This window comes from Halichoerus grypus, chromosome 9, assembly GCF_964656455.1.
Source record: "Halichoerus grypus chromosome 9, mHalGry1.hap1.1, whole genome shotgun sequence".
NCBI classification, from domain to species: domain Eukaryota; kingdom Metazoa; phylum Chordata; class Mammalia; order Carnivora; family Phocidae; genus Halichoerus; species Halichoerus grypus.
In genome coordinates, this window is record NC_135720.1 from 118,092,021 (window position 1) to 118,105,674 (window position 13,654).

A 13,654-nucleotide genomic window follows, 5' to 3' on the forward strand; every position below is an offset into this window, starting at 1 on the left:
CCTGGAGGTCTTGAAATGTTGTTTTAATTTTTGTTGCCAGTAATGTTCTTTCTCCACAGCCACTGCAGGAATTCTGAAGCACTGGGCCTTTCTCAGAAGACTGTAAGGTACCTGAAGTTTCTGAAATATCACAAAGCCACAGAGTTTAGGCTGGTGCTGCCAAAAAGAAAAGCAACCTAGAGTTTATTTTTAAGTATCCAGAAGCGATTTGTAAATTTGGTTTTCATTTTAAACTGAATACATGTGTAATGATGTTCTATGTTGAGAACTAAAGATACTCTTCCCCAAGAGAAAATATTTTTACCTTAATACCACTGCTACAGCAATTTCTTTAACCTTAACTTTGGGTTTATAAAGCAATCTCAAGAGCCCTACTGCACTGTTTTGGTAACTGTTTAGTAATCATGATTGCTTCTCAGGAGAATTGTGCTGTGTAAACTCTGCTTGTGTGTTCTTAAATTCCCCAGCTTGGGAAATACCTCTTGCTGTGTGCTCTACCCATGGTTTGTGTTCCCCATGGTGGACTTTACCAAAAGCTACACATTTTTGTTAACAAAGGGCCACCGAGCATTGAACTCCATGTGCAATGCACTCTTCCTTAGCTGAGGTGTGGATGTCATACGTGTTCCTGCCGCTGAGGGTTGTGAAGCAGGATCGGAGCCTGCTCCTATAGCAGTAATTGCTGGTTTAATTGCAGAGACCACTCTTTCCTCCAGAAGGTAGTACAGGGGGCACTTAGGAGAAGTGAATTAATTTCACCATGAGAGAAAAATTGATCCTCAGCGTGAAGAGAAAGAAACCCAGAAATTGGCCTCATAGTTCTCTGGCACATGGCACCTCTGGAATTACTGCATTTACCACAAGGGTGAGGGGTGTGCAGCCCAGGTGCTCCATGAACATTTGCTGCACATTGTTGAATGCAGTTTACTCTGATTCCATATTCAGCTTTTAATTTGAAGAAACACAGACTGGCTTGAAGAGCAATTTAAGTCAGTTTCCTAAATTTTCCTTGTCTAAATCTAGCGGAGGAAGAAGGAGATTTAACGTTTCCCTCCAAGGATAATTTGGGCCTGAACTAAGGGCAGGTGGATACAGGAGCTAATATACATGGACCCTTTAACTGTAGGTGGCAGGCTTCACCTATGTTCTGAGTTTCTGCTACTAATGCCTGGAATCTCCTGACAACGGCTCAGGGAAGGGGCTGGAATGAAGAGGAGGACCCTTTGCACTGGCGGCAGCCCCTGCCAGGTGTGGGATGATATGCACGGATCAGTTTCAGTCATTAAAATGCTTATTCTGACTCAGCAAGCCTGCCTGGATGTAGCACAGGTAATCCAGTTGTAGGAACCTCCGAGTACTCTCATGTGCCAGCCCTAAAAGCCCTGAGATGTCTCCACTTCCCCCTTGTGAGTGTGTGGCAGAGCCTTGTCTCTGTGGAAAACTCAGGAACAGTGGCCAAGACATAGCACAGAGCCTCAGGAAGACCTCCGTGCTGTGTGTAGGACAACGAGGCAGCAGAATTAGGAAAAAAGGTTTTCTGGTGATGGCCCCAATCCAGTAGAGTCACTCATCCCTCACAGGCTGACATCCTTTCCTGTCCCCCTCTTCTTGCTATAGGACCAGATCTGGCACCAACAATAATCCTCTAATAATTGTCTGGTGTTCTGTGGGTTACAAACTATCACTGCAAAGCTTTATAAACCCACAGAAGGTATTATTTTAGTCATTCGAGGCTCAAAGAGGCCAAAAAATACACCCAAAACGGAAAATGTTAGCTCTGATTTGCCTGAATTTTGAACTTTTGATCCCGAATCAGTGGGTTAAGAGAGGGAGGAGCTGAGCTGCCCCTGCGCTTTGAACTTAGAAGTTTGTAAGGCTCTAGTAAGGGCCAAGGGGGAACCAGTACCCCTGCAGCAGAGCTGTATGGCTGCAGAAGCCAGAACCTCTATTTGGTTGCTTCCCCCACCACACCCCTTTCTCCCTGGGGAGTTTGGGGCCCCATCAGTGGAGTTGGCAGTTAGGAAAATTGGTAATTGCAGAGTGGGTCATAAGGACCAGTATAGGTGCTCCTGGTGCTACATGTGGGGGAGGGGAAGAGAAACACCATTCCAGTTTTGGGGTGAGGAAGGCAGTGTTCAGGGAAGGCATCTTGGAAAAAGTGATACCTAATTTGAGACTTCATGCTTAAGTGCTAGAATTAGTTGGGCATAGCGGGAGGAAGGGCAGTCCAGGCAGAGGCCCAGCATGTGTGTTAACTTGGTGGCGTGAGGGAGCACAGTGCGCTGGGGTGACCCCAAGTCACTCTGTGACTAGGGCAAGAGCCGAGGGGTGGGCAGTGAGGGTGAGTGATACAGACAAAGCTGCACACACAAGCAAGGGCCCAGTCAGCCGGTTGATACCATTGCTTATATCTGTATAGTAGCATATCTTAGTATACAGTAGCTGGTTTACTTCTTATCCTAGCCCTTGGAGCTAATCAAGCTCAGAGGTCGTGCTGTGCCAGCTTCCCACAGGGCTGATTCCTGAGCTTAGAGCCTCAGAAGAAGCATGCATGCCATTATGTGGACGTAATGAGTAGGGGTGGGGGCTCGCTGAACTTGCTAGGGCAAGCAGGTACCATGGTTGGTTGGTGTGTAGGTGGATAATGGAGGGTCCACACTGGAGGCCGGTCGGGGGCAGCTGTTACAATCATCCAGGTGATTGAAGATGATGCCCTGAACAGGGTCATGGTGGTGGAGAAGAAGAGGGGCCAAGGAGGCAAATAGATTTGGGCTTGAGGGAGGTTGGGAACGGAGAAGCAAATGCTCTTGGTACTGCATTGAATGTGGGGGACTATGGATTTTGTGGCCTTGACACTCTGGAATCTTGCTTCCAACACAATGGTTCTTTGTATCAACATCCTCCTTTCCTTTGATGGTGGTGTATGGGCTCTGAAATGTCAAAGTTAGATTTAAGGGGACTGCCAGACCTAGGGCCTCCAAGGGCAATCATCCCAGCTTTGCAGGTTAGGTCCTCAAGTTTATCTGTGCACCCAGGACAGACTCCCAGGAACTAGACTCATGACAATGTGGAATTCAGATGTCCAATTTTATAATTTATTGTGAAAGATAAAAAAGTATCTTTATGAAAACCAGTTTTATTCCCTAGGCTAGTTCTCTTTCATTATCAGGATTTTGGAGGAAGCCAAATTAGTCATTAGGCATTGTCCGGTGAGATGGACATGGAGCTAAGAGCCTTTGCAGGGGGCAGGGGATAGTCCTGATCTGATATGCCCCATAATCAGATTGCTATTCCCATAACATATGTAAGTGGTATTTCTACCAGGCTCCTGCTTTGCTCGCTGAAGTCACCTTTCCAGGGTCTAGCAGACCATCCTGTTTATGTACAAAGGTGATCTTTGACTTAAATCACCTTTTTTAGAGCACCTTCATTAACCTTGGGTATCCTCATGTGTCTTCAATAGCATTTATGCTTTTCTGTAAGGATGGGTTCCCACTAGTGGCTTTTTTTCTTATTTATTGGGTGCTTGTTCTTTCTAGTTTCTGTCACAGTAGGGAACCCCACTTCCAACTTCTGGTGCTGTTTCGTGTTACTCATGCATAGAGACAACTTAGAAAATCTAGTGATTTGTGTGCGTGTGTGTGTGTGTGTGTGCACATACACCTGGGTCTTATGTTTTTTAGTTTTGTTTTAGAGAAATTCTTAGCTTTCAGGGGAGTCATGTGTGCAACATCAAGGGTACCTCGAGCTCGGGTACCCTAAGTGGCAGGTACCTGGGGCAACCAGGGAAATGTCAGAGCCCATATTACACAACCAGAGCCAGTCACAAAGGGCTGCTCTGCACACCAGTATCTAGTCATAAAAATAGGGAACACACTAAAAATCAAAACCCTGTGATCCCACACTAGATGACTCCTCCCATCCTGAGCCTAAGTTATTAATAATTTTATTAAGAATGTGCTTTCAACATGCTTATATTTATATATGTACTTAACAAGAAATCACCAAGACTTCAGAGGGAAGTTCTTCTTCCCTTTCCTTTTTATTGCCCAGAGAAGGGGAGAAACTGAGAAGAAGGAGAAGAAAAAAAAAAAAAGCTGCCTTTGACTTGTCACCGGAGGCTTGAGCATGTCAGTTGTTCCCTTCTTAGGATTTAGTAGGGTCTCCTTAGGCCTTAGGCTCATGGACTTGGATGCATGTAATGCACTGGCCACATTTCATCATGCAGAGAGATCTTGACACTTTGCTCTTGTTTTCCTATCCCCGCTATAGATCTTGAGACCTGTCACTGCAGTAACAGGACATAATTAGTTCAGCCAGTACCAAAATTAGTAATCAAAATTAGTATCTATTTTGTAGCTGAGGCTTAACCACCTAATAAGCATCTGACTAAAGGTTGCAAGTGCTGTGCCTGTGTCTCTTTCCATCGGGGGAAAGAATTGCCAGTATGTATTTGAACATCTGCAAGTTTAGGTTTATTTTGGCTCTGGATATCTATGCAAACTGTTGATCAAGAGTTAGTAATTTGCAGTTAATTTTCCTGAAGTTTCTAGTTCAGTTATTAGAGTCTGGTGTCAAAAGAGCTATTTTAGCAGGTGACTGAAATTACTAGGCAGTTCAGCATTCTGAGTGTGATGTTGACTATTTAGAGGTGGGGTTAGGAGATGTATTGGATGGGATTGTACCTGAGCACATCCTTTATTCAAAGGCCTACTTAAGAAAACTAGATAGGGGGTTCCTGGGTGGCTCAGATGGTTAAGTGTCTGCCTTCTGCCCAGGTCATGATCCCAGGACCCTGGGATAGAGCCCCGCATCGGGCTCCCTGCTCAGCGGGAAGCCTGCTTCCCCCTCTCCCACTCCCCCTACTTGTGTTACCTCTCTCGCTGTCTCTCTCTCTCTCTGTCAAATAAATAAAATCTTGAAAGAAAGAAAGAAAGAAAAAGAAAGAAAAAAGAAAAGAAAACTAGATAGGAGCCAGGGGTAAAAAAATAAAACTGATTTTTGTGGGTTTAACAACCCCTTCTAGGAATAATGTAGTTTTTGGAAATAGTGCTGATCACACCATTTGCCTATTTGTCCAACTTGACCCAAGAAGGCCGAATTACAGTGGCCTTTCTACTTAGCTTCTCAGTCCTCTAGGACACACATCAGTGACAAGCAAATATATGAATGGAACATTGCCATTGACATGGTGTTGGTCCCTCTCTCCCCGTCAGGTCTGTTCATCATCAAGTGCTTTGCCCTCAGCCTCTTGTGCCCTTCACCAGAAGTGGCCAAACCAGCACAAACAGGAACCATACTTTCTGGTGAGCGGGTTTGCCTTTTGTTGGTTGGCTGTGGGTTTCCCCAAGGCACTGATATGGAGCCTTTTTGGAAAATACAAATCAAAAGCCCTCTACATGTGCACTAAAGAAATGTCACCTTCTGCTTTGCAAAGGGTGTGCCCTTCAAGGCAAGAGACCCAAGTGGCGCTGAGCTTCCTCAGAATGGGAATCCCTAGAGAAGCTTGTCATGTGCCAGGGGTTAGATGTTTGGAATTCTCCTTTGGATGCTCTCACTGAGGTGGTGACAGAGAGAAAGGCAAGAAGGTGTGAAAGGAGAGGACCATTTCTAGACTGTTTGCAGAAGCCTTCATGAATCTCCCCAAATCAGGTGCATCCCAGAGGTATACTGCAGATGTGAGCTAAAACCCATTTCATGCCTTGATATTCACTGTCCCACAGCAGAGAGGCCTATTCTCTGCTTTGCCAGAGCCCCTACCTGTCATCTCCCACCTTCCACAAACAGGAAGGCACAGGTCCTGATAGAGCAGGTTGGGGGAGATGAGAGGCCAAGGTCCTGGACTGGTGACCAGGCAGCCAAGATAGTCACATGCCAGACAGGCCTGACTGAGGTCCATTTTCATCCTGGTTCTCTGGAATACCTTGGGGAAGTCCCAGAGGAGGCAACCCACTCATGTGGGGAACTTCTTCTAAGACTGGAGTAAAGAAGCTCCCTAGAAGGGATGAGCAGTGCTAGAGGGCACCCTGTGTTGTGGCACAGTGATATGGGCAGAGGCAGCCTCACAGCCTTCCTCGGTAGCATTTTATGTGTCTAGAAAGGCCTTTCTAATCATGAAAACCTCCCATCTAGATAACAAGATAATCAGCCTCATGATGGTCAACAGTTATTCAGCACTTAATGTGGGAGAGAAGCTGGCATTGAGACTTTTTCTTGAAATCTCTTCTGACAACAATCTCATGGGATAGATTTCACTATGGGAGAATCCAAGTTCTAGAGAACTGGAGCATTGCCCAGTCTCAGGGCCAGAAAGTGGCCAAGTGAGGATTGGAATCCAAGCAGTCTGACTCAGGTGGGCCTAAATGTCACCACTCCTTTTGAAATGCACTACCCCTGGGAGGCTAAGCTAATAAAAATGCTTACAGTCATGTGCATTTCTGTTCAAGATTTTTTCTGAAGGTGGGTTTATGTTAGATAAGAGGCCTAGTGGGGAGATTAAGGTGGAAGATAGGTAAGTATAGTTAAATAGGCACACGAGAAAGGCATTTCTTTTTTCTTTCCATCAAAATCTACCCATTGTGTGTACACTATGGCTGCCACACTTACCTCTGACTAGGCATTTCTGATTTAGTCTAGAGTAGCAGGCAGAGTACTGAAGTGTCCTGAGGCCCCAGGAGGCCCTTTGCAAGAATACAGAATGGCCCATGTGTGTACAGGAAGGGGGGAAGAGGGCTAGTGCCTGGTACTTCAAGCAGATGGTATTCTGTCTCTGATGTGCCATCATTATGCAAATAGAGGAACCTCAGTGAGGTTTTTGCAAGAAGTTCAGGGATTTGCTGTCATTCAAGTCAAATAACTCAAATGGAGACACTCATCAACAGTGGATGTCAGCAACAGTGGATGTCAAAGCAACCAGAGACTGACAGGACCTCCTTCCAACCCCTGGGTCTGAGGGCCAGGGCTGGGAGATGGAGTTAATAGAGCCAAGTAAGAAGTGAGCCATGCAGGGGTGCCCAGTTGGGACCTGAGCAGGGCAGGTCTTTAAGAAGTATGGGAGGCTAGGAGGAAGCAGAGTAGAAGTTTCCCATCTGGTGTCCTCCTGTCTTATCTCCCTGAACCTAATGGGAAGCTGGCCAACAGAGGATTCTGCATGCCATGGCCATGGGGGACAGAACAGGGTGATTTGCCATACAACAGGCAGCCCTGGAGCTCAGCCTTGGGTAGGGCGGAGACACAGTGATAGGTTGAAGGAAGTGCCACAAGCTTCCAAGAAGTATCTGAGTGTCAACAAGCTGATACTAAAAGTGGGTCTGAGTGGGGAGCATGGGTTCTCCTACACACTTCGTCCTGAAGTGTGCTAGCTGGAGCTTGGCCTGTGACTCACTGCTTTTTTCTTTAGAAAGCATTTAGAAGCATCCGTGCCTGCCAATGTGCCCCCACTGATCTGTGTTTCCCTCTGGCCTCTCTGGAGAAATGACACCCTCTGACATGAAGGCCATCAGCCGTGGCATCTGAGCCTCTGCTACAGACTCTGTGCCCACGTGAGAGGCCCCCACCCCCTGTACCAAAGCCCATGAAGAGCGGGGGAGGATAGTTTGCAGTGCCTCAATCATGCTGCAGTGCCCGCGGCCCACTGGGAAAGCTATGTCATGAGATGCTTGTAGAGCTAGCACTGTGCAGACTGCCATGAGGGAAAGGAGAAATTAGGCAGGGCAGCCTTGTCTTCAGATTTTGAGTTGGAGAGAGAAGATAGTCACTCCCAAATATTCTGTGGACAAATGCTGAGCACAGAAGCATGAATGCAGGCCGAGAGGACCACAGATGCTTCATGGAGAGTGTCCTGCTGGGGATGGAAAACTTGGAAGAAGAGTCAAGGGCATCCTGGGAAGAGGGTGACATGCAAGTAAAGGCACAGACAAGAGTGAACACAGTGTACTGGGAAGTCCAGGACCTGTCTTGGAGAAGGTGACTATGAGGGAGGTGAGGGTTGGAAAGTTGAATGGCTAATCTTATCCTGCCCTGTAAACTGTGGGAAGCCATGGGAAGGCCTTGGATTGATTTGGGTCCCTCAGGATGGGCTGGAGGCAGGAAGGTAGAGCAATTAGGAGGGGAACAGGATCATAGCCTGGACCGGATGCCCCATGGGACCTCTACAAAGATGAATCTACCAAGTGAGGCAACATAGATAATGACCGTCTTGAAGTAGTGACAAGCAGTGCTGGTTTGCTTTCTCCAGAAGCAGAAACAGAGTTAGGGGTACAAAAGATTATTGGTGACAGGAGGGCAGGAGGCTGATGGGGCAGTGGGGCTATCAGGCTGCAAGACAGTCCCACCTCCTCTCCACCAGAGGAGCCTGGGGGCAGGCATGACTGGTTGCCCCAGAAGAATGGCCTGCGCTGCCAGGCAAGGCAGCCCTCCAAGGCCAGAGCTCAGGGACACTTACCATGCTTGCAGGGAAGGACAGCCTGACACTCTCCAGGGACACCTGGTGCTAAAGTGCAACCTTGCAGAGATACTTCTTCCCAGTGTCTCACACAGCAGGGTTGTCCAGAGTACTTCACCCAAACTCCAGTGTTGGAGCCTCCAATGTGGCTTGGTCATTTGGGTGTCTCTGGCAACTAGAAGCCCTCTCCCCTCGTTTTCTCCCCTCCCCTCCTCTCTCCTCCCCTTGTCCTCCTCTCTGTCCTCCTGTCCCCCTCTCACTCCTCTCTCACTCCTCTCTCCCAGTTCTCAGATTAGAGCTGGGTGTCGAGGAAGCATGAAAGCAACACCAGGAGTTAGGGGATTCCAACTGTCCCTCCTCACAATGACTGCAGCCTCAGCAGCCACCAGAGATGCAGCAGGACCTTTCCATTCCTGGTACAGGAGATGTAGAGACACATTGACTATAGAGCATTTATTAAAAACAAATTTTGATGTCCTCCATGCTATTCCTTATGTTCCACAAATAAGTGAAACCATATGATAATTGACTTTCTCTGCTTGACTTATTTCACTTAGCATATTCTCCTCCAGTCCCATCCATGTTGATGCAAATGTTGTGTGTTCATCAGGAGAAGGAAGGGAAAAATGAAGAGGGGGAATCGGAGGGAGAGATGAACCGTGAGAGAATATGGACTCTGAGAAACAAACTGAGGGTTCTAGAGGGGAGGGGAGTGGGGGGATGGGTTAGCCTCGTGATGGGTATTAAGGAGAGCACATACTGCATGGAGCACTGGGTGTTATACGAGAACAATGAATCGTGGATCACTACATCAAAAACTAATGATGTATTGTATAGTGACATAACATAATAAAATAAAATTTAAAAAAATTAAAATAAATAAAAATAAAAACAAATTTTAATAAGTAACTAAAAGATAATCTGTATTTTATTACCAGCCAGAGCCAGCAGTCTTAAACTATTCCAGTGATAAAATATATCTCCCCCCCAAAAAATTATTTTGTTGGTCTAAGTTCTTTTTTTTTTAAGATCTTATGCATTTATTTGAGAGAGAGAGAACAGGGGAAGGGGTAGAGGGAAAGGGACAAGCAGACACCGCACTGAGCACAGAGCCTGACTCGGGGCTCAATCCCATGACCCCGAGATCATGACCTGAGCTGAAACCGAGAGTCTGAGGCTTAACTGGAATGAGCCATTCAGGACCCCTGTTGATCTAAGTTCTAAGTCTAAACAATGGCTGTGTCTGCTGTAGAGTTTTAATAATGTATGCATAAGCTTAAAATGTCCATATTTTTATTATATCCTTTATTAACAACATGTTCTATATGGAAGTGAATGTGGAGAACTCCTAGTTTATGGGCAGGACTGGGGCATAGGGAATCAGCTGGTCTATTGTTTGGGGGTTTTTTGTTTGTTTTTTTCTTTTCCAGTAAATTCAGAATGATCTAGAATCCAAACTCTGTGATAATTACATTTCTACACTTGCAGAGTAGATTTGAAATACCCAAGGATCTTATATGCAGTCCCTTCAGTCTGGCATTCTGAGTGACCACTTGAATGTTTACTTGGCTTTACAATTTTTTGATTGCAGACATATTAGAAAACCACCAGAATTGGTTCCAAAGAAACGCAATGCTATTTATGGAATTTGATGTGAAATGGGATTTTTTTTTGCATCTCTTCCAATCTTATCCTTTTGTTTAACACCTTTCCTAAATACTTGTATATCTCTTGCTCCACATGAAAGATATTTTTCAAAATTAAAATAAAGCAAGTGTTCTATGATCAATGAAGAGTGAAGGTCAATTGACAAATCTGACGTAAAAAGTTCTGTTTTGACAAAATCATTGACAAATTTGCAGAAGGCTCAAAAACAAATTGTAATTATTCATTAATGTGACAGACCAACATCTAGGTATATGTTTCCCCCATTTTTCAACATACACATTATTGTAACTAAAAAGTATTCATACATGCCTTTTTCCTTTTTACTGTGATATTTTTGTTTTTATTTATTGACATGATAACCAATATAAAATTCAATAAAAGAACATTTTTACAGCATGTGTAAAATGTCCCTTATTATTCTTTTTTCATTCCATGTCATTACTGATTGTAACAGAGAGGATCAGGTGTTAAATGCATAAGTATGCTTCTATGTTCACAAGGTCCTTCATGAAAAACAAAACACATTTTTATGTGCTTCACTTTCTTCATTCTGTATTAGTCCTCTCTCCTTAAGCAATATTGGAGGCCCTGAAAACCTGTATGATTTCACTATAGCCTGTGTCAGTGGGTGTCCTGTCCCCCTATTCTAATTTGGTTTTATCACGTTTCCTAACACCTAAGATTTGGCTAACTTTCCATTTTATTTTCTCTGTAGAGACAGCAGAGAAAAGATAATGAAAATTCTCCAACTTTTCACGTTTCTTTCATTTTTTCTGGTTCTTTCTTCAAAGATAATTAAAGATTACTTTGGTTATTTTTGAGAACACTGGGTAAGAAAGCTGCTTTATTTTCCCTGTGTTATGTTCTCCTATGGGTATTCCTTCCATTAAGAGGCTCATTGTAAGAAATTCTACGTTTCACAAGAGGTCAATGGAAGCTGAAGTTTCCCCTTTTCTCTTTGTCAAAGAATTCCCATTAGTGTGTCTTTAAATTACCATCTCCCCTAATACATTTCATAGAGTCAGATATAAAATAATTCCACGTACATATAATTTATTAAGACTACTTCTATTGCGGAAGATCTGCGTGTAGATGGTGTCAGCCGGAGCACAATGGCCAAGAACAAACTAAGAGGGCAGAAGTCCAGGAATGTATTTCATATAGCCAGCCAAAAAAACTTTAAGTCTAAAAACAAAGCAAAACCAGTTACTACTAATCTTAAGAAGATAAACATTGTGAATGATGAAAAAGTTAACAGAGTGAATAAAGCTTTTGTAGATATACAAAAGGAACTTGCCCATTTCTCAAAAGGCCTTTCCCTTGAACCTTTGCAGAAACAGCTGATTCCTCAACAGTGTCATGAAAACGAACCAGTTAATGTTGATGAAGCGACAAGATTAATGGCTCAGTTGTAATACACTGGACATACAGCAGACACCCCAAAAAGACCAATAAATTAAATGTTTTATACAAAAAAAAAAAAAAGACTACTTCTATTGCAAAATCACAGTACACCTCTTTTTTTTTTTTTTAAGATTTTATTTATTTGAAAGAGCACAAGCTGGGGGGAGGGACAGAGGCAGAGAGAGGAGGAGACTCCCTGCCAAGCAGGGAACCTGACACGGCTCGATCCTAGGACCCTGAGATCATGACCTGAGCTGAAGGCAGCTGACGGAGCCACCCAGGCGCCCCCACAGTACACCTCTGTTTGATGATGGGAACTAATTAAATATTTAAATATATTTGTGAAGTTTTGATGACTTCCAGTTATAAAACATGTCCTTCCTTGGTGCTGAAAATCATTAAGTCCATTTCTCTAATGTAGAAGTATAAGCCCCTGACAATGGACCTTCAGCTTCTTGAGGGCAGGGCCTGGTGCACAGTAGGTGCTCACGTTCTGTTCTACCATGAACTCTTGTCGAATCACCGGTCCTGTGGTTTTCTCTGCTCCTCCCAGCCTTGCCTGTTGTCAGGACCTCTTCTGGCCTTGCTCTATTTAGGTGGTTGCTGCACCCTGTGGGCCAGCAAGCATGGCCACAGGACCGTCCCAAGAGTCCCCTGGCTCCCCTCTCTGCCCTCCAGCCCCAGAACTCCAGGACACCAAAATCTGTGCTATTACTTCTGCAGCTTTTCTCCTGTTTCCTTACCAGTGTGCCTCCTTGGAACCACATGTTTGCCATCTCTTATGTGCTGGCCAAGCAATCAACCAGTGAATAAAAAGCCCCTCTGTTCACTGAGTCCTTCCTGCCCACCAACCCAATTTTTAGAAATATACTTGGGACCTTCTTTGTCTCCATACAGTTAGCACTTCGGGAATTGCAGGAAATAATGAGCGCTCTGTGGAATGGACAGGACCTGGTTTAGCACCTGGAGCTTCGTGATCTTCCCTACATGCTGACATCATTTGTTTCTGAGCCTTTCTTTAAAGAAATAATAATAAAATCAAATGTTTGCGAATTCAATCTTAGCCTCTTAAAATTTCTTATTATGAAGGCCTTCCCACTAGCATCCTAATCTTGTTTTATTTTGCTTTTTAAGCAAATAAGAGGCTAACATATTCATTTCCTTTTTCTGTATTTTAAGTCGAACAATCCAAATTCTTGGCAGCCCCACCATGCATGCAGCAGTGGGTTAGACCCCTGCCCAGCTGAGCCCACATATCCACTCAAGAGGGTTGAAGACTGCCTTTGGGTGCAGAGGAAAGGCCTATCCAGGGTCTCCTTCTGTGAATTGCTTCTGCAGCCCCAACTAGAGCCCATCCATACTTTGCTGGCTTCACATGTCTTCTTGTGGCTTTGATTTTTAAATTATTATATATTTCTTAGAATATCATTGACCTTGTCACCTTTCACTCAAATCCATGCAGTTACTATCTGATAGCCTTGTTCTGTTTCCTGGATTTCTTCATTCACTGCCTTTCTCACAATTTACACTCATTTCTCAGAAGAGTTTGATGCTGATTGTTTGCTGTGAAACTAGCTCTGAACAAAGTTCACGGTGCCAGTTAAAACGGCTATTTAAAGCAACTTCTAGAGATACACAGCATCTGCTACTGGAATCCCACCTCTCTAGAAAAGATGTGAGCTGACATCGAATAACGTGAGTGATGAGCCCTAAGCCAACACACTGACGGCCAGGGTCGCCAGGAAGACTCCCGATTCAGATCTGAAGCGCCCTTGGTACACGGCTGTACACAAACAGTGTCCAGGTATATATATCTGTTTTAGTTTACAACATCTTTTCTTCAGGTTTCTTGAGGAAGAGTTTAGACTCTCAATTTTCTGTCCAACAGCTTCTTTCTGAGATTATGAAAATTTGCCCCCTACCCAAATAAAAGAAGTCTAAAATTCTGAAAATTACTTTTATTTGGTCAATTTTATGATGCTTTATGTTTTCCGTCTATAAAGCACTTTTGCATATATTAATTCATTTTCCCAACAAACCTATGGGATTACTAGCATCCATATTTAGGGGCTAACTAGCAGATCCAGATCTAGATGGAACTCAGTTCTGACTCTTAGTCCAGTGCTCTTTGCACTACAC

General features: G+C 44.4%; 2 protein-coding genes across 6 annotated transcripts in view; both read left to right on the forward strand.

The window, feature by feature from the left end:
- DUSP22 (dual specificity phosphatase 22) overlaps positions 1 to 13,654 on the forward strand; it is a 109,803-nt gene that overhangs the window by 73,442 nt on the left and 22,707 nt on the right. For 2 of the 5 annotated variants that reach the window (XM_036072467.2, XM_078055613.1), the window contains exon 8: positions 41 to 107. In XM_036072467.2, the coding sequence (XP_035928360.2) occupies positions 41 to 107 (67 nt within the window). Of the gene's footprint in view, positions 1 to 40; positions 10,510 to 13,654 lie in introns of those variants that run through there. The other 3 variants (XM_078055617.1, XM_078055616.1, XM_078055614.1) reach the window with 3 other exon arrangements.
- LOC118523056 (ribosomal biogenesis factor) lies at positions 11,167 to 11,586 on the forward strand. The gene has a single exon (XM_078055618.1). The coding sequence runs from the start codon at positions 11,224 to 11,226 to the stop codon at positions 11,524 to 11,526; it is 303 nt and encodes a 100-aa protein (XP_077911744.1). The 5' UTR covers positions 11,167 to 11,223; the 3' UTR covers positions 11,527 to 11,586.

Coding starts and splice junctions, on each gene's coding strand:
- LOC118523056 (XM_078055618.1), top strand. CDS start 11,224: ATGGCCAAGAACAAACTAAGAGGGCAGAAGTCCAGGAATGTATTTCAT.